We start from the raw sequence: 17,785 nt of genomic DNA on the forward strand, positions 1-17,785 counted from the left end.
ACGCCGCTTTGCAGGGAAACACTTTTCACAGAGCAGTTTCCATCCCATAGTCGACCCGGACCCTCGGCCCTCAGCCCAGCTGGCAGAGGGCAGAACTGAGGCTGGGCTTTCTTTTTCCCACGTCACTTGTCCTGTCTCTCACCCACCCAGGCTCCCCCAGCGGCCCCTCTCCGCCTCGTGGAAACAGCATATGTCAACAGAATCCAAGAATAAAGTCCTTTATTGTCCTTGGAGCTAGCTGTGGTGGTAGGGCTGCGGACCCGAGGGCGACTCAGGTGGGGTGTCCCTGGCCGCGGTTGTAGAGGAAGATGGCGCCTTTGGCGGAGGGGCAGAGCTCGGCCCACATTTCAGTCTCCTGCAGCCTCCTCACCCTCTGTGGGGAGGCAGAGATGCAGACGTCTAGCTGTCAGGGCTCTTGCAGGAGCTGTGCCCAGAGCCCCTGAGCCTCAGAGCCCTCTGCACCGTACAGCCCCCATTGAGACATGTAAAGAGGCTGAACAGGTCCCTGGCCCCCTCCCGTGGGCTTCGGGCATCCCCAGTGAGGCCTGTGGCTCTGGAGAAAAGCTCTGAGAGATTTGGGAGCCCCGTCTGGCCTCCCCCCCACCCCCCTCCAGACATGCATCACCAGGCCTCTGCAAGTCCCAACCCAGCTCCTAGGCCAAGCCAGACGTTGCCACCTCGCACCTGTGTCTCCACAAAGATAATGCCCGTGGACTCGTGGGCCTCTGGTCCCCCACTCATGTAGTGCTTCCTCACCTGCTCAGAAGTCAGGCTACACCTGGGAAAGACATGGGGATGGCCTGCTGGGTGCCCAGTCCCAGGAGGGTCCCTGTGGAGCCCCAGCTGCCTCGGTCATGTCCCTCAACCCATACCACCTACCCCAGGACCCTGTATCCCAGAGCTCACTCACTGGACGTAGAACTCGGCACTGGCACGGCCTGCACTGGTCTCATTGCGTGCGATGCCCAGTAACAGCGGTTGGCTCAGGGTGAGCAGTGGCAGGTTCACCTGGGGCCAGGTCCCACCTGTCAGTGCTTGCTGCCCACAGCCCTGCCCCTCTCCGTGGAGACACACATGCATTGCCCTTGTGTAGTATTTTACAGATGGGAAAACCAGACCAGAGATTAAATAATTTGCCCAGAGTCCCCAAGGAAAACGGATCAATCAGCTTCCAGTTACTTCTCTTTTCAGCAACCCTGGGTGGCGTAGGCAAGACCTTTACAGTGTTCCCATGGTAAAGAGAAAGAACTTGAGGGGCACAGAAATGAGGGCTAGGATTCCACTCCAGCGCGCCCAACTGCAGAGCCAAGTTCCTCCCTCAACGTCTCATGCCTGCAGACCCTCCCACCAGCCCAGATCCAGGTTGATTCTGGCATGTTCTACCACCTCCCTCCCAGCCCCCCACCCCATCCTGGCCACCCTCACTCACCTCATCCCTTATCTCCTGGAGGACACTGGAGAAGACCTCACGCACCACCAGCTCCCCCGGGAGATCCTTGTGCAGGGGGACCTTGTCACCAGGGCACAGGGCCTGGGAGAGGTGAGGCTCAGCTCCTGCCCCCACGGCTTCCAGCCCTGCCTCCCCCGATACTCCCGGCCTGTCTGTGTACGGTGTAAGAGTGCTGGTGGCCCCTGACCCAGGCCCTCCTTTTCCAGGTGGGCAACCAGAGTCCTGCTGGGTCCTAGCCCCCATCCCCTCGCTCCTCACAGATCTGGGGAAGGGTCCGTGAGGAGGCTGAGGGGGGCCTTGAGCAGAGACCTTCACAAGTACCAGGCCACCTCCTCCTCTGAGGAATGAGGAAACAACGCGGAGCTGTCTGGGTCTTGGTGCCTTTGCACCCAGCCTGGCATCTCACCTGAGGCTCAGGGTGCCCACCAGGCACGTCCACCAGCCCAGGGGCTTCGGCCACCCTCTGAGAGCGGCGCAGGAAGACGAGAAAGTCATCGGCGGTGGCCAGGGCGGCACCCACCCCCAGGGGGTCTGCCAGGTAGGCTTGCTTGTTACCCCAGTCGGCAGCCCCCTGCTGCCGCAGCCAGGCAGCTGAGCTGGCCCAGTTGGTGCCCAGGAAGTCTCGGTAGGAAGTCAGGCCCAGGTGCAGGAGCAGCTGTGGCCCCTGCGAGCCAGCGGGCGCCAGAGACGCAGAGTGCAGGCGGAACTTGGGAGCGTCAAACAGCCAGGGCTGGGCCTGGAGCCGGCTCTCCCAGGCAGCAGCGATGGCTCTGTCCCCTCCTGGCAATGGGCGACGGTCGTAGGCCGGGCTCAGCTCAGCCCGAACTTGATCCTCGGGCAGCCCGCCCGGGGGGCACTGCAGCAGCAGAGACACCTCGGGGTCCATGGTCTGGACAGGGCAGCTCCGGGTAAGGTCACAGTTTGCACCCCCCTGGGCAGTAAAGTGTCTTCTCATCCAGCAGGCGCCCGAGACTCCAGCTGCCAGACGTCCCAGGGACTCCCGGGCACCCCTACCACCCGAGGCCCTGAGTCCAGTCCCCCCTAATGTCCACGTCTCCCAAACCCAGGGGTCAGGGACCCTCCTAGGGTGCAGAAGCTCCAGCCTCCAGCGGGTACTCACTACCACTTCGGCCCGCAGACCCCGCTCCTTTCCCCCGAGTGGAAGTGCCCGCCCCTCCTGCCCTGGCTTCTCATTGGCCAGCTTCGGGGCTCGGAGCCCGCGGTGCGGCCGCTCCGCCTGAGGAGTCGGTGAGCTCGCTCGTCCGTCTGGCTCTCCCGCATCTTCCGCCCCGGGACCCGGGACCCGGGATCCAGGACGCCGGCCCCACCTCCTTGGGCCCGAGCCTGACCCGCGAGCCCGGAGCGCGGGGCTCGGCTCACCTGGGCCCCGTGGCTGACAGTGTGACCTGGGCAGGTCTTGCCTGCTGGGCCTCGGTGTCCTGTCTGCACCAGGGGTTTGGGTGGAACGGGAATCAATGCGCTGAATATGCCCCCGTCCCAGCTCTCCCGTCCTGAGGCTGTGGCTTTCCGGGCGAGTTGGAGTCATGCGAGGTCCTTAACAGTCCCCACTTGCCACTGCGCCCCCAGGTTTGGGCCATGAACTCTGGGGAGAGGAAGCTGGAAGCAGCAGGGCCCAGAGGCAGAAGGGCTCGCAGACCCCGGGAACAGGTGCGCCCCTGCCACCCTCACTCCCCATGCCCGGTGGAAGGGGCGGTAAGGGATCCGAGCCCTGGCTCCCTGGGAAATGCCGGTGGGGGGTCTGGGGGTCGGGTGGGGTGGTGGTGGTGGTGTCATACTGTTCTCTGGAGAGCATGGGGACTCCTCTCCCTCTGGTCTCCCCCTGGGGCAGGCAGGGCACTCAGAGTTCCGGGTGGGCAGCAGGACAGGCTCGCCACGGGGACCAGGAGCCACCTCTGAACTCTTACAGGACCGCGACGTGCAGCTGTCCAAGGCTCTGTCCTATGCCCTGCGCCACGGGGCCCTGAAGCTGGGGCTGCCCATGGGGGCCGGTAAGTGAGGGTCTGGGAGGCTGCGGTAGAGAGGGCTCCAGCGCAGGGAGCAGGGCCAGCCTGCCTGTGACTGCTCTCCCCCAGGGCTCCCTCCACAGCCCCATAGGGCAGGGCACACAGGCCGCACCCCTCCATTTACCGGGAAGACCCTGAGCCAGTATCATTTCTGGGGCAAACCTGGGGAGGAGCCTCTCTTAGGCCAGGCCTGCGACCCAAAAACATCCCAAAGGTGGGCACAGGGTGGGGGGATGGCGGGGCAAGTGAGGCTTATTGGGTACCACTTTGAGTCAAGTACTGTGCTAAAGGAGTCACTTTATCTTTTTTAAAAAAAATATTTTTATTGATTTCAGAGAGGAAGGGAGAGGAAGAGAGAGATAGAAACATCAATGATGAGAGAGAATCATGGATCGGCTGCCTCCTGCACATCCCGCACTGGGGATCGAGCCCGCAACCCAAGTATGTCCCTTGACTGGAATTGAACCCAGGACCCTTCAGTCCGCAGGCCGGCGCTCTATCCACTGAGCCACACCAGCCAGGACAGGGTCACTTTATCTTTGTGACCCTCTATGAGGCAGATGCTCTTCCCTTGAACCCTTGTGATCCCCAAGCCCAGGCTCTGCTCTGGTTGTGTCTCCCCTGTGAGCTCTGGCTCAGGCCCGAGCAAGTTCAACTCCTGAGCTCCCCGTCTGCCCGCAGGCGGCTTTGTGCCCCTGGGAGCCCTCCTTCAGCTGCCCCAGTTCCGCAGCTTCTCAGCGGAAGATGTGCAGCGTGTGGTGGACACCAATGGGAAGCAGCGGTTCGCCCTGCAGCCAGGGGACCCCAGCACCGGCCCTCTCATCCGGGCCAATCAGGGTCACTCCCTGCAGGTGGGGCTAACGGGACACGTGGAGAGCCAGGTGGGACCCCTGCCTGTGAGGGGGTCTCACTGCTGGCCATCCCCCCGCCCGTGCCAGGTCCCTGAGTTGGAGCTGATGCCCCTGGAGACCCCGCGGGACCTGCCCCCGATGCTGGTCCATGGCACATTCTGGCAGCACTGGCCCTCCATCCGGCTCAAGGGCCTGTCCTGCCGCGGAAGGACTCACATCCACTTGGCCACAGGACTGCCTGGGGACGCTGGTGTCATCAGTGGTCAGTTTCCCCGCCCCCAGCTCTCCCACCCACTCTCTCCTCCCAGGTCCCTCCAGAGGTCCAAAGCCACCCCATACCCTGTATGCCGCAGTACCCCCTTTTCCTCACTGAGTCCAGGACCCCAGCCTGCCCGTGTTTGATAACTGCAACCCCAGATGCCCCAGGCCCCAGCTCCAGTTGTCCCTACAGGCATGCGGCCAAACTGCCAAGTGGCCGTGTTCATCAATGGGCCCCTGGCCCTGGCAGGTGAGTGTGGATGTAGCAGGGCTGCCCTAGGCCTTCAGAGAGGGCCTGAGTCACAGCTCTGGCTCTGTCTGCAGATGGAATTTCCTTCTTCCGCTCTGTGAACGGGGTGATCCTGACTCCCGGAAACGCTGATGGCTTCCTGCTTCCCAAGTACTTCAAGGAGGCCCTGCAGCTACGGCCTACCCGTGAGAACCTCCACGCCACCCTGTTCTTTGTGTCTGAAGCCTGTGTCCTCTGCCAACCCCAGGCTGACTTAGGTCTCCCTTTCTCTAACCAAGTCCTCTTGATCTCAGGAAAACCCCTCTCCTTGGCTGGTGATGAAGAGACAGAGTGTCAGAGTGGCCCCCAGCACAGCTCCAGAGGAAGAAGGATGAGCCAACAATAAAATATTTATTAAAAAAGGAAATGTAAAAAGATAAAAGAAAATCCTCCAGTTTGAAACCATCAGTTATTATCCTGTGGTTATAGCTAGCCTTCCTGTGGGCTCAGGGACTACAAGTAGGCCAGGGGTGCTGCTCCCGGCCACTCAGACGAGGGAAGGGTGGTGCTGCAGAGCTCAGGACCGCCCTCCCCAGCTGGGGGGATGCAGAGTCTGGCCCAGCCGTGTCCCTGGTCTGCACAAAGCCAGTGACAGTGCGGATGTGCCCAGCTCGGTACGTGGAGAGGGTGTGGGCAGTGAGTCCCAGCGAGTGTGGGCTTAGCAGTGGCCATGGCAGTGGTGAGTGGTAGAGGGCAGTAAGACGGGCCTCAGAAGGCCTCGTGGCCGCCTGTGAGCTGCAGGAAGAGGTCCTCGTCCAGCTCCTCCCCTCGGGCCCGCTCCCGCGTTGACAGGAAAATGTAGCCCCCTATGTACTCGTGCACAATGCGGCAGCTGGCAGACACGCAGCTGAAAGCCACGTTGATGTGTTCGTCAAACTCGATGGCCACCTGCAGGGCGGGCAGTCGGAGGGGCTGGCGGGGTGGGATAGGGAGCACCCGGCCCTGCCCGCTGGGTCTGGCCTGGCCCCTCCCCCCGTACCCTCACGCGGGCCCACCTGCCGGATGTCCCAGTTGACATTCCACTGGCGCATGTTGCTGAAGCGCCAGGTCTTGACCACGTCGCCCACGGCCAGGTCGATGCGGATCAGTCGGTTGTTGGCAATGCCCAGGATCTCATCTTTCCTGCTGCCCTTGAACCTGGTCCCCAGGAGGACAGATGTGAGCAAGGCACCCCCCCCCCCCCCCCCCGCGGCCCCGCGCCCGCCCAGACAGCCTGGTGCCGTGCTTAGGAGTGGGTTGTGCAAGGAAGTCATTTAGGTTCTCTGGGCCTCAAGTTCCTCTTCTGGAAAGTGGGAGTTAACCAATGCAATAATTATAATAACGTTTAGCAGCGTCAGCAAATACTCTATGCCTTTAAATAACTTTTTTTGCCCGGCTGGCAGGGCTCAGTGGTTGAGCTTCTAACTATGAACCAGGAAGTCACAGTTCGATTTTCAGTCAGGGCATATACCCAGTAGGAGGCGTGCAGGAGGCAGCCGATCAATGATTTTCTCTCATCATTGAGAAAATTTTCTCTCCCTCTCCTCCCTTACTCTCTGAAATCAATAAAAAATATTAATTTACATGAGTAACTTTTTTGTATCATCTGTTGCCTCGATCATATCTTCGCAGGCTTGGAAATGGGCAGGGGCACTCCCTGTCCCGGCAGCCACGCTGGCCCCGTCCCACAGACCAGCTCCCAGCAGTCGGGAGAGGGAAGGGTCCGCGGCAGAGCCGGGACGGAGCTGGTCTCCTGTTCTCCTGGCCTGCTCTCTCTCTGTGTTTGCTGTGGGGGTGCAGGATGGGTGGGGCACAGGGGGTGCCCTCAGTCAGCTCTGCCCACAGAGACCAGGAAGGGAGGTTCAGGGTGAGGGTGGAGAGGACCAGCTGGGGCTCTTACTTGACTATGAAGTAGGAGATACCGAAGTCAGGCAGGGACTGCCAGGCCTGGATGAAGCGCAGCTGGGCCTCGGACAGGGGGAGCTGGGCCACGTTCTGGTGGGCTTCCAGGATCCGGGGGGTGAGCTGTGGGGCCACATTGGTGAGGGGCATCCAACGTCCCCGCGGCCCCCTGGCTGCCCCCACCAGCTGAGCTAGGGCAGGGGCAGTGCCCACTGTGCGCCCCAGAGTGCACCCTCTCACCACTCATCACCTATGAGCTGAGCCAGGCCCGGAGGTGGACGTGGGCAGCTGGACCGTGCCCCCCCCCTCCTCTGGGAGGGGACCAGCGCACTGTCTCAGGGACGCGGGGGGAGAGGAATGAGTGAGCACATGGCTTTGCAGGGGAAAGCTCGGTGGAGGTCCCGGGGCCCAAGGTGGCCAGGTAAACGCTGTGGCCATTCCCACCACCCACGCCCTCTGGCACCTGTTTGGCCTTGAACTTGCGCTGGAAGCGGGGGGCGACCAGGCCGTACGGGTTGAGGCCCTCCGCGGAGGCGTCCGGGCCCTGGGGCTGGCTGCCCGGGCCCCCGGTGCCCGCCCGCTGCAGGCTGAGGAAGGCCAGGATGCCCTGCACCTCGCTGGCGTAGCTGCTGTCCGCCATGGTGCGGCCCTTGGACGCCAGGCGGCAGCCGGCCATCCAGCGGGCGTACTGCTGCTCCTGGGGGGGGAGGGGCAGGTCAGGGCCTGGCCGGGCTCTGGGTCAGCCCGCTGCCCCCTCCCGCCTCCGCCCGGCCCGGGCCCTGCGGCCTCACATCCTGGCACCGCAGGTAGAGCTCACTCATGCCCTCAGGCGAGGGCACCAGGAGTTTGATGCAGAATTTCTGGCCGGAGACGTTGACATCCGGGACCACCTCACAGCCTGGGGGGAGAAGGGCCGGGTTAGAAGGCCGGAGAGGGGACCCGGCCGGAGAGGCCCCGGGGCCAGTGCCAGCGGCGCAGCGGCCTGCGCACAGGGCGTCCTCCCTGGCGCTCGGAGGAACGGGGATGCACCCCCGGCCAGCCCCTCACTCGCCCTTGAGGTTGAGCTGCTGAATGGGGTCCCCCGGGGCTTCGTCCTGGCTCTTGTAGTAGGACAGCGTGGTCTCCTTGAACACCACCCAGTGCTGGCGGTACCCTTTCAGGGTCAGCTTCCGGGGCCTGGGGGGAGGCGGGGTCAGAGGCCACCTTCCTCCTCTCTCCCCGCTGCCCCCCCCCGCACGCCCCCCCCGCGGGGCTGCCAACTCTGCCCCCCACTCACCGCAAGATGCGGAGATGGTCCTTCAGCTCCGGGATGGCGGTGAGGCTGTCCTGGGGAGGAGAGGAGTCAGCGGGCCTGGCTCCGGCCTGACCCTGACCCGCCCTGACCGAGCCCCTCTCACCAGCACATCCGTGCGCGCCGAGCCCTCCAGCTTCACCTCCAGGTTGCTCAGGGCTGCGTCGAGGTCGTCCAGCCCCGGGTCCGCGCCCGCGGGCTCACTCACCTCCCCGCTCTGCGACAGCTTGTTGATGTGGTACTGGGTGGGGCGCATGGCCAGGGCGGGCTCAATGGGCAGCCCATCCGCCCAGCCCGGCCCTGAGCTGGGCTTCCCTGGAGATGGGGCCCCCACCTGGAGGACCCTTTCTGCCCCGGGCCTGGCCTGCACCCCTGCCACCCCGGGCCCCGGCCACCTGGCACCTGCAGGGCTGCGAACACCATCATCTCCTCCTCGGTGCAGTCAATCTCCTCCAGCAGCAGGTCCCACCGCGCCTGCTCGTACAGCTGGGTCAGCCGCACCGGGTCTGTCTGCAGTCGTGGGGGGAGGAGGGGGTTGGTCAGGTGTCAAGTGCCCTGAGCACCCTGGGCCCAGCCCCTGGAGCCTCAGCCCTCAGCCCTGCCCTCGGTGCTGTGGCAGCTCGCTGAGCAGCCCCACATGGGCAGACGATCCCAACCCAGCCTCACAGCCTGCCTGCCCCATCAGCCCAGGTGACTGGCACCTTTCCCCCTCGGAACTTTTGCTGAGGGCAGAAGGGGGACAGAGTAAACCAATCAATAAATAGGTAAAGTGATCCAAGAGTGTGATAAGAGCTATAAACAAAACAGCTGCCAAAAAAAGAAAAGAAAAGAAAAGAAAACAGCTGCCAAGGGTTGGCTCAGTCATGCCCCCATTGGGAGGTGTGCAAGAGGCAGCTGATCAATGTTTCTCATTGATGTTTCTTTCTCTCTCCCTCTCCCTGCCCCTCTCTCTAAAAAATAAATAAAAAGATGTTAATTGTACAAGAAATACAAATCAAAGTATATTAAAATTAGGAACTTTACCAAAATAAGCCATTAATGTGCTCGCTTTGGCAGCACATATATAAAATTAACCATTAGGAGAATGAAAAGGCAAAGCTCAGAGTGGAAAAATATATTCACATTGATCTGACAAGGTGCTCATATACCAAATACGTACAGAACTACAAAGCAGTATGAAAAAGACAGGGAAGTCAACATAAAAATTGGGGGAAAACTTGAACAGAAACTTCACAGAAGAGGATTTCCAAGTGGCTAAGGGCCAAATGAAAAAGGCTCAGCTTGCTTAGTCCTCAGGGAAATGTAAATTAAAGCCACATCAAAAGCGGGTCCCTGGTTGTTTGGGATCAGGTGTGGGAGGAGGAATGGTTACAAGTGGGCACTAGAGAACCTTGTGGGTGATGGAAATGTTCTAAAATTGGACTGTGGTGACAGTTACTAAAAATAACCAAACTGAATGCTTACAATGGGTGCCTTTTATGGTATGTGAATCATATCTCAGTAAAGCTGTTTTAAAAACATATAAATAAGAACCAAGATGAGGGACCTTTACGCACCTACCAGAATGGCCACAGTGGAGAAGACGGGAAATGCCACGGCTGGTGAGGCTGTGGAACCACCCCGCTGCGGGGTGTCAGTTGGTACAACCACTTTGGAAAGCTGTTTACCTACCACAGTGTCTGCCCTGGGACCCAGCAATTCCGCTCTGGGTATGCGCCCTACAGAAATGTGTACCTGGCCCTGGCTGGGTAGCTCAGTGGGTTAGAGCATCGTCCCCATACACCAAGGTTGCAGGTTCAATCCCCAGTCAGGGCTCATACAAGAGGCAACCAATGAATGCATCAATAACTGGAATAACAATTCCCTCTCTCTAAAATCAATCAATATATAACTTAAAAAAAAAGTTAACTTCCCCATTTCTTAAAGAAAAGAAATGTGTACCTATTTCACCAAAAGACATATGAAATGTCATAGCATTCGTGTTCTTTTTTTTTTTAATGTATTTTTTTTATTGGTTTCAGAGAGGAAGGGAGAGGGAGACAGAAACATCAATGATGAGACAGAGTCATTGATTGGCTGCCTCCTGCACGCCCCCTACTGGGGATCAAGCCCACAACCCAGGCCTGGGCCCTTGACCAGAATCAAACTGGGGGCCCTTCAGTCTGCAGGCTGACGCTCTAGCCACTGAGCCAAACCAGCTAAAGCTGTTGCTGTTTTACAAACCTACCAGGACTATTTAACTCTTTAAGCCATCTATATTACTTTAACAAAAATTTAATTAAAAAGATACACAAAAAGAACAACGAAGACCAAATGGATTTTAGATATTAGGCAACAGACCACATGGAGCAGCGATCCCTGAACAGGGTAAAAGGTGACTCCCACGATCGCCCCACCCGACGTCCTGGGAAGTTTCTAGGCTGCGGCACGGGGAGGAGGCCCCACACGCAGCTCAGCATCACCCCTGAGCGAGGAGACGTAGCTGAGAACCAGGGAGTCCGAGGCAGCCAGAGTCACAGGACAGAGGACCGGAGAGGGGACAGAGCCTGCACTGAGAGAGCCTGGGGGTCAGCAGGGGCTCCTCTGGAGTCCTGAGCTGAGAACGGATGAGAGTGTGTGTGTAAGGCCATGACCCGCGGCTGGGGGGGCACATCCACATTCCTAACGGCCAGGCGGAGGACTCGCGTCATCCATGGCGCGTCAGATGCTCCTTTGTGGGGAAGTTAGCCCTGGATTAAAGGCTGCTCTGGTCCTGTCATTAATAGTCAAGCCTTGGAAGGACCAAACTGCTCCCAAACATCTTCACTTCCTCCCCAAACGAATTGTATGAATATTGAGAGGGCTGCCCTGGCTGGTTTGGCTCACAGGCGATGAGATGTTCGAACATGGATTGTGATGGTCGCACAACTCTGAATAGACTGAAAGCCATTGGCCTGTACACTTCAAATGGACAAGTTATATGATATATAAGAGTTATTTCTCAGTGCAGCCTCGTCATCACCACGGCAACAAGTCTGACCATGTAGTGTGGGCTTTGGCATGTGGAGAAGTGAAAGGCGATACCAGGAGGGAAAGGGAAGTTATCCTGGTGTGAGGTTCTCAGACTCCGTGTGAAGCAGTAATATTTCTAGATGGCAATAGTATATGTGTGCTAGTCTCGGCCGGGATGGCTCAGTGGACAGAGCCTTGGCCTTCGGACTGAAGGGTCCCGGGTTCGATTCTGGTCAAGGGCACAGGCCTGGGTTGTAGGCTCGATCCCCAGCGTGGGGCGTGCAGGAGGCAGCTGATCAATGATTCTCTCTCATCATTGATGTTTCTACCTCTCTCTCCCTTTCCCTTCCTCTCTGAAATCAATAAAAATATTTTAAAAAATAGTATCTGTGTGATAACCCCTAAAACAATGGCTGGAAAAAAAAGCATAGCTAATAAGCTACTATAATAGAGATAAAATGGAATATGAAAATTACTCAATGCAAGAGGGTGGGAGAGGCAAGAGAAGGAGATAAGCAAGTCCCCAGGGCGGAAGGGGCTGGGAGAGAGGCGGTGGTGAGGCTGAGGAACTGGGTGGGGGGAGGGTGGGAGAGGGGCATTGAGGTCACAGTGGGCAGGGCCAGATCCGGCTGGGCCTCGGGGGAATGGCAGCTGGGACCAGAGGCAGCCACAACAGCCTTTGGCCGGTCCAGGCGCGAGGTGACCTAGCCTGTGTTGGCAAGTTCATTCCTGAGCTGTGTGGAGGTGGGAGGCCCTGGGAGGCCCGGAGAGAGTGGCGGCTGGACAAAGAGACAAGAGAAGAGCGGGGGGCTTGGGCTTCAGTTCGAGGGAGGATCAGCAGGACACCTGAGGGACGGGGGGGGGGGGGGGGGGGGGACCCAGAGTCCCGCTGCCCGCAGGGCCGGAGGGGCTTATGCAGGTACCTGAGCAGAGGTGGCCACTTGGACACGCGAGTCTAGAGCTCGGGGGAGAGAAGTGGGGTGGCTATAAAGAGCACGCAGATGACACTTAAATCCCTAAGACTGGGGATTCCTGGGAGAAGGGGTGAGAGGAGGAGGCAGGGATGGAGCCGGGGGCTCACCAACTCCCAGCGGCCGTGGAGGAGGGAAGGGTGGCTGAGGAGCCGGCAGGGCAGCGGGAGACACGGTGCTTGGGGGTCATGAGTGGTTGAGAAACACGTGGGCAGGAAGTGAGCAGCGGACAGACAGACAGACAGACGAGGCAGGTCGCCTCAGCAGGTGCTCTCCCGGGCGGAGGGGACGAGGAGAGACACCAGGACAGATTTGGACGAGGAGAAGGGGACCAGCGAGCACCCAGGAAAGGCGGGGAGCCAGGAGACAGGATTCCGGGGAGAAGGGACACGAAACCCCAAGGCTCTGCAGACAGCGGCCCTGGTTAGAAGTTCTTCAGTGATGGGGACAGAGAAGTGGGTGGAGGGAGTGCCTGTGGGCCTTGCAGAGGGACGCATGGCGCCTGGGGGTGGCCAGTGGCGACAGGAGGACAGGAGCGGGGAGGAGACAGACGCACTGGCACGGCCGCAGCGCCGCCTCCTCCAGGAGGCCTTCCCGGAGCCCGAGCAGGCTTCCCAGGTGCACACACCACTGTCTACACCAGTGATGGCGAACCTATGACACGCGAACTCATTTCTTTGGTTGATTTTTCTTTGTTAAATGGCATTTAAATATATAAAATAAATGTCAAAAATATAAGTCTTTGTTTTACTATGGTTGCAAATATCAAAAAATTTCTATATGTGACACGGCCCCAGAGTTAAGTTAGGGTTTTTCAAAATGCTGACACGCCGAGCTCAAAAGGTTCGCCATCACTGGTCTACACGGATGTGGGGTCATTATCTCCCCGATGCCCTCGCGTCCGCCCAGGCCCAGAGTTCATGAACGGGTGTGGATGGACAAATGGACAGAGAGACAGACGCTGACAAGTCTCTGAGACCCCTGACCCTAGGTCCCAGGTCTCACTGACCCGGCCCCCCTCCCCCGGCCCGGCCCACCTTGGGATCCAAGTCGAAGAAGCTGTAGTACTTGAAGCGCAGCCAGAGCGTGTCCCCGGCCTTGATGCCCTGCTGCATGAGGCACCGCGACGAGTCCAGCCACCTGGCGGCGAGGCAGGGGTCAGGGCTGAGCCGGACAGCACTGGGGCGGGTGGGGGCTGGGCAGGGGCTTGGGGGCGAGCACACACATATAGGAAAGGCCTGGGAACAGGAGGCATGGATCTGGGGTGAGCAGGACACAGAGGGTGGGAGCCCGGGGAGCGGGGCACCTGCTGTGCAGCTGGGTCTTGTCCAGCAGGGAGCTGGGCCGAGGCAGGCGCTGCAGCAGGAGGGGGTCGGGCGGCGGCTGAGGCCGGCTCAGCATGTGGTAGCAGGCCTCCGTCTGGGCGCTGTCGGAGAAGTGGGCTGGCATCCCCCGGAACAACGCAGGTGCCATGCCTGGAGGGCAGGGCAGGCGGGGGTCAACCAGGCCTGCCCCACTCCCCCCCCACCCCCCCCACCCCCCGGTCCTGGCCTCCTGGGCCCGCCCCCTGCACCCTGCCCCTGGCCCCCCCAGGCGGTGCTCACCCCCTGCCAGGACGACCTTGGTCAAGTCATAGACCTCCTCCTCCGGCTCCTTCTCCTTCTTCTTCTTCTCCTTCCTCTCAGGAGCCCGGAGCAGGGACAGCTCTTCAGGGTGCCGGATGCCTGCGGGAGCTGGGGCCTCAGCGGGGACCGGCCCCCCCCATGGCCTCCTGCCCCTTCCCCACATGGGCACTTTGGGGCAGGCCAGCCCTGCAGGCAGGATGGGGACCAGGGTGGCAAGGATAACATGACAGTAGCTGGGCCTGTAAAGGGAGGGGACCAGCCCCCCTGCAGGACCCTTGCAGGGGGACAGGGCAGGGGGTGGGGGAGACTCACTGAGGAGGCGGCAGATGGCGGCCACAGCCTGGAAGAGGGGCTGGGAGAAGCTGGCTCGGAGGCGCAGAGCTCGGCGATTGGGCAGCCGCAGGAGGATGGGCCGGTGCTGGGGCCCGAAGAAGAGGCGGGCGTCGGCCAGGATGCCGTACTTATCCAGCGTCCAGTGGGTCTGCAGCAGCCACTGCTTCTTCTGCTCCCACCAGATGGCGTGGTCCGACCAGTCCTGCTTGCGATCTGCGGCCCGGGAAGCAGGGGCGGGTGAATATCAGCCTGGAAGGCCTCCCCCAGCGCTGGGCACAGCCTGGGATTCAGAGGCCTGAGGCGATGTGCCCTCTCCTGCCCAGGCCCAGGGCAGGGCCAGGCTGTCAGTCCCACCTCCACAGCCCGCCCTCCTGTCCGTCCTCAGTGCCGACCACCACAGGAGGCTGGCCCCCTGCCTCCGCTCACCCCCACCCGAGGGACCTGCCAAACGTCAGCCCTTGCCCGACAGTCCCTTGTGTGGTGCCTCCGCCTCCAGGAGAGTCCTGCGGCCGTATGACGGCCTGTAGCGCCCCAGGAGTCCCCCCCATCCCGGCCCCCCAGCCTAGGTGCCCAGGTCAGAGCGCTCCTGCCTGACCTCGGCTGGCCTCCCTCCTCCCTGCTGGGGCCCCTCTCGGGACTCAGGACGGGGCTTCTCCTGTGAGCCCCCTGCCAGGCGGGGGGCAACCTCTCCTGGCCCAGGCCCCACGCTGGCTCCCGTGCTACCCCGCACTCAGCAGCCGCCACGCTCCAGGAGGCCAGGGGCTGGCGCGGCCCCGCTCAGTGGAGCCGAGGAGTGTCTGAGGCCCTAGGGCCAGTGGTCGGCAAACTCATTAGTCAACAGAGCCAAATATCAACAGAACAACAACTGAAATTTCTTTTGAGAGCCAAATTTTTTAAACTGTATAGGTAGATACATTGTTATTAACTTAATTAGGGTACTCCTAAGCTGGCCTTTGCTAAAAACGTCCTCAATCTGATTGAGGTACATTCACTGAGGTCGACCCCTTCCAACTCTCCCATCCACACTCATCTCGTATACTTGTTTCAGATAGACGAGTGTGGATGGGAGAGCTGGAAGGGGTCGACCTCAGCGAACGTACCTCAAAACAATGTACCTCCCCTGCGTTGCGTCTCCCGTCGACCGACCGACCGACTGACCGACAACCCCCACTTCTTCTAACGCCACTTCTTCTAACGCCACTTTTTCAAAATAGACTTGCCCAGCCCGAAAACCGACTTCTGCGCATGGCCACGAAGTTTCAATCGCACCGTATGTGCGCGCCCGCACGTGGTATTTTGTGGAAGAGCCACACTCAAGGGGCCAAAGAGCTGCACGTGGCTGTTTGCCGACCACTGCCCTAGGGGATGAGCAGGGACAGGAGGGTGAGCACAATGTCCCCATTTCAAGGACGGAGCTGAAGGACTGCCTCAGAGGGCCCTGCAGTGGGTGGAGGAGTGGCTTCCGTCTGTCTGTCTCCCTGTGTAGGCCTCTAGCTTTGCCATGTGCTGTGCCTGGAGGCCAATCAAGTCTTCACTGCTCAGCCCTGGCTCCCCCCACCCTGCCTGCTGCCGGCTCCTGAGGGACCCCCTGTTCCCAACTTTTGCTTCCATAGCCTCCTTGGGCCCTGCCTTCGGGAAGCGCCCTCACACCTCAGCCTTTTGGCCGAGCTGTCCTGGGGCCCTGGCCTGTCCTGCTGACCTCCTTCCCAGGAGGCACGTGGTCGGTTGGCTGGGTCTGAGGAGGCCCACGCACCCCGCCCGCAGGCCACATGGCCCCCGGCTGGGCGATCACAGGCCTGCCGTCCAGCCCTGGCTATCGGGGTGTGCCTACTGCCCTCCAGGAAGGGCAGTGCGCACCCCAGCAGGGAAAGGTGATGGATGTCACTGCCCTGCTCCTTTCAATGGCTGAGACCACAGACTGCTCTGCTGCAACTTCCTGTGGGGGCAGGGCCTTCCCACCCAGGCTGCGCCCGTCACCAGCCTGTGAGGGCTTCCGCCTGGGGAGGAGGTGTGGGAGCGGAGCCCGCGGGCTCCCTCTGACTCCCCAGGGTGACCCTCCCTCAGCCCAGGCGAGGCCCCTGGAAGTGGAGGAATGGAGGATGTGGCCAGGCCTGCTCCTTGGGGACTTAGCAGAACCAGCTGGAGTGGGAGAGAGCGAGGGAGGGAGGGAAGACAGTGGGAGAGGGGAAGTGGGGGAAATGTCTTTTTTGGAACCAAATGATTAAGCTGGTGCCTGAGTCACGGTGACACCGTTATCTGTCGAGGGCTGTGCAGCGGGGACGCAGGGGAGCCACCCACGGTGCTGAGGTCAGCACAGGGTGGGCACTCACTGATCTCCTCCACGATCTTGAGGAGCACCCCGCCGATGTGCGACTCCCCCGTGACCCGGAGGGTGACCGACTCAGCCTCGGGATCCTCCTCTCCCACAAACACCCGCAGCTCCCAGGACGAGTCGATGTAGTCCCCGGTGGCCGTCTTCATGCCCGCCATGGCTGCGGTGGCTCTACAGCGGGTGGGGAGGAAGCAAAGTGGGCAAGGCGCTGGGTCTGGTAGGCTGCCTGGGTTCAAGTTGAAGAGGCCCCACGTTGCCCTGGACAGGTGTGTGTGTGTGTGTGTGTGTGTGTGTAACCCGCAGGCCAGTACACCACGGCAACAGCGAGACACGGAGTGCTGAGTTGTTCCAGGCAAACCTCAGACCTTCTCGTCATCACCATGGTTAAGCTGCAAGGACCCTCGGAGACCATGTTGTCCAACCCACTCCCATCTTACAGATGGGAAGATTGAGGCCCAGTAAAGAGTAAGAGGGGGCTCACTCAAGAGCACCCCACTTAATGGCAGAGCTGGCACAACCTCTATCTGCTTTCCCAGTTCACACTCACCCCAAGCCCACACGGGCAAGCTGCCACCCTGGAGATGGTTGTAAACCCAGGTCAGAGAATAATTCCAATCCTGGCCCGAAGGTGAGATCCGAACATCCCAGCCCAGCCCGCCACTCTAGGAAAGTGCGGGCTGCGGCCTGGAGAAGGCCATGGGCCGGGGGCTGGGGAGGAGGGCGGGGAGGAGAGGGGCCCATCTTACCTTGCCTGCAAGAGGCTGGGGCTGCAGGCGGAGCGTTGGAGTGTGAGCCAGCCCTGGCCTCAGCCCGCACACCTGCAGACGACTGGGTGCCTCCTTCCCCTCCGCTTTCTCTTTGGAGCTTCCTTCAGAGGGCAGCCCTGGCCTCTTAGGCAGGGCGGGCTCAGCCCCTCCCCAGGGCGGGCTGGTGGCTCTGGGTTCAGGAAGCAAACTGTCAGCCACTGCTGAGGGCTACAGGGTGGCCCCGCCTTGGCTCCGAGTGAGCACAGGAAGCGAGCGAGGAGTGAGGCTGGTCGACCCAACGCCACAAAAGGGTCCCCTCGCGGGGAGGGTTGCTCCGTTCAAGAGAAGCCATCAATTTGTGCTCATGGCCAGGCCCCTGTTGGAAGGGCCCCAGCTTGTCCTGCCTGCAAGGGGCTGGGGCTGCAGGTGGGGGGTTGGAGTGTGAGCCAGTCCTGGCCTCAGCCCGAACACCTGCCGGCGACTGGGTGCCTCCTTCTCCACCCCCTTCTCTTTGGCGCTTCCTTCAGAGGGCAGCCGCCAGGGGGCGGGTGCCTTTGGGCCATGAAACACCACCGGATGCCAAGGAGAGGCATGGAAGTGAAAGGATTGGATCCAGGTTTAGGGCTTGGCGGGTCAAGTCAGCCCAAGACTCAATGTCCCTTATCACCACAAGGGCACTTGAAGAAGGCCTGGGGGAAAACAACGTCCATGTCTTTCCTGGCCCCAGTAAGGGCCTCTATTTC

At 60.7% G+C, this 17,785-nt stretch overlaps 3 protein-coding genes across 7 annotated transcripts; 1 reads left to right on the forward strand and 2 right to left on the reverse strand.

Annotated features, from left to right (window-relative positions):
• Positions 1-202: 202 nt before the first annotated feature.
• Positions 203-2,564, reverse strand: NUDT22 (nudix hydrolase 22). 2 transcript variants are annotated; one of them, XM_036326822.1, is made up of 5 exons: positions 1,857-2,560; positions 1,430-1,531; positions 911-1,008; positions 685-778; positions 203-373 (listed from the first exon to the last, which is right to left on the reverse strand). In XM_036326822.1, exons 1-5 carry the CDS (start codon positions 2,403-2,405, stop codon positions 272-274), a joined length of 945 nt encoding a protein of 314 aa, XP_036182715.1. In that variant the 5' UTR covers positions 2,406-2,560; the 3' UTR covers positions 203-271. The 2 variants fall into 2 exon arrangements, with proteins under 2 accessions (XP_036182715.1, XP_036182716.1); XM_036326823.1 differs by lacking the exon at positions 1,430-1,531 and having other exon boundaries at positions 1,857-2,564.
• Positions 2,565-5,259, forward strand: TRPT1 (tRNA phosphotransferase 1). 3 transcript variants are annotated; one of them, XM_036326825.1, is made up of 8 exons: positions 2,565-2,698; positions 3,038-3,163; positions 3,378-3,459; positions 4,156-4,325; positions 4,413-4,587; positions 4,777-4,833; positions 4,908-5,018; positions 5,127-5,259. In XM_036326825.1, exons 2-8 carry the CDS (start codon positions 3,047-3,049, stop codon positions 5,216-5,218), a joined length of 804 nt encoding a protein of 267 aa, XP_036182718.1. In that variant the 5' UTR covers positions 2,565-2,698; positions 3,038-3,046; the 3' UTR covers positions 5,219-5,259. The 3 variants fall into 3 exon arrangements, with proteins under 3 accessions (XP_036182718.1, XP_036182719.1, XP_036182720.1); XM_036326826.1 differs by having other exon boundaries at positions 3,038-3,118; XM_036326827.1 differs by lacking the exon at positions 4,777-4,833.
• FERMT3 (fermitin family member 3) lies at positions 5,205-17,493 on the reverse strand. 2 transcript variants are annotated; one of them, XM_036326820.1, is made up of 15 exons: positions 17,043-17,493; positions 16,295-16,467; positions 13,944-14,177; positions 13,611-13,730; positions 13,313-13,481; positions 13,044-13,146; positions 8,447-8,554; positions 8,151-8,285; positions 8,030-8,079; positions 7,805-7,929; positions 7,545-7,651; positions 7,217-7,450; positions 6,752-6,876; positions 5,868-6,009; positions 5,205-5,719 (listed from the first exon to the last, which is right to left on the reverse strand). In XM_036326820.1, exons 2-15 carry the CDS (start codon positions 16,452-16,454, stop codon positions 5,531-5,533), a joined length of 2,001 nt encoding a protein of 666 aa, XP_036182713.1. In that variant the 5' UTR covers positions 16,455-16,467; positions 17,043-17,493; the 3' UTR covers positions 5,205-5,530. The 2 variants fall into 2 exon arrangements, with proteins under 2 accessions (XP_036182713.1, XP_036182714.1); XM_036326821.1 differs by having other exon boundaries at positions 5,205-5,760; positions 17,043-17,488.
• Between the last annotated feature and the right edge of the window lie 292 nt (positions 17,494-17,785).

Source organism: Myotis myotis, unplaced genomic scaffold, assembly GCF_014108235.1.
Source record: "Myotis myotis isolate mMyoMyo1 unplaced genomic scaffold, mMyoMyo1.p scaffold_m19_p_10, whole genome shotgun sequence".
Taxonomy (NCBI): domain Eukaryota; kingdom Metazoa; phylum Chordata; class Mammalia; order Chiroptera; family Vespertilionidae; genus Myotis; species Myotis myotis.

Excerpts from the sequence above, each read along its gene's own strand:
- NUDT22 (XM_036326822.1), bottom strand. The coding sequence starts at position 2,405 with ATGAGAAGACACTTTACTGCCCAGGGGGGTGCAAACTGTGACCTTACC. Across the intron at positions 779-910 it reads AGTGCCGAGTTCTACGTCCA|GTGTAGCCTGACTTCTGAGC; the intron begins GTGAGTGAGCTC and ends TGTCTTTCCCAG. Across the intron at positions 374-684 it reads TTATCTTTGTGGAGACACAG|AGGGTGAGGAGGCTGCAGGA; the intron begins GTGCGAGGTGGC and ends GCCTCCCCACAG.
- TRPT1 (XM_036326825.1), top strand. The coding sequence starts at position 3,047 with ATGAACTCTGGGGAGAGGAAGCTGGAAGCAGCAGGGCCCAGAGGCAGA. Across the intron at positions 3,460-4,155 it reads GGGGCTGCCCATGGGGGCCG|GCGGCTTTGTGCCCCTGGGA; the intron begins GTAAGTGAGGGT and ends GTCTGCCCGCAG. Across the intron at positions 4,834-4,907 it reads TGGGCCCCTGGCCCTGGCAG|ATGGAATTTCCTTCTTCCGC; the intron begins GTGAGTGTGGAT and ends CTCTGTCTGCAG.
- FERMT3 (XM_036326820.1), bottom strand. The coding sequence starts at position 16,454 with ATGGCGGGCATGAAGACGGCCACCGGGGACTACATCGACTCGTCCTGG. Across the intron at positions 13,482-13,610 it reads CAAGGTCGTCCTGGCAGGGG|GCATGGCACCTGCGTTGTTC; the intron begins GTGAGCACCGCC and ends CCTGCCCTCCAG. Across the intron at positions 8,286-8,446 it reads TGGTGTTCGCAGCCCTGCAG|TACCACATCAACAAGCTGTC; the intron begins GTGCCAGGTGGC and ends CGCCCCACCCAG.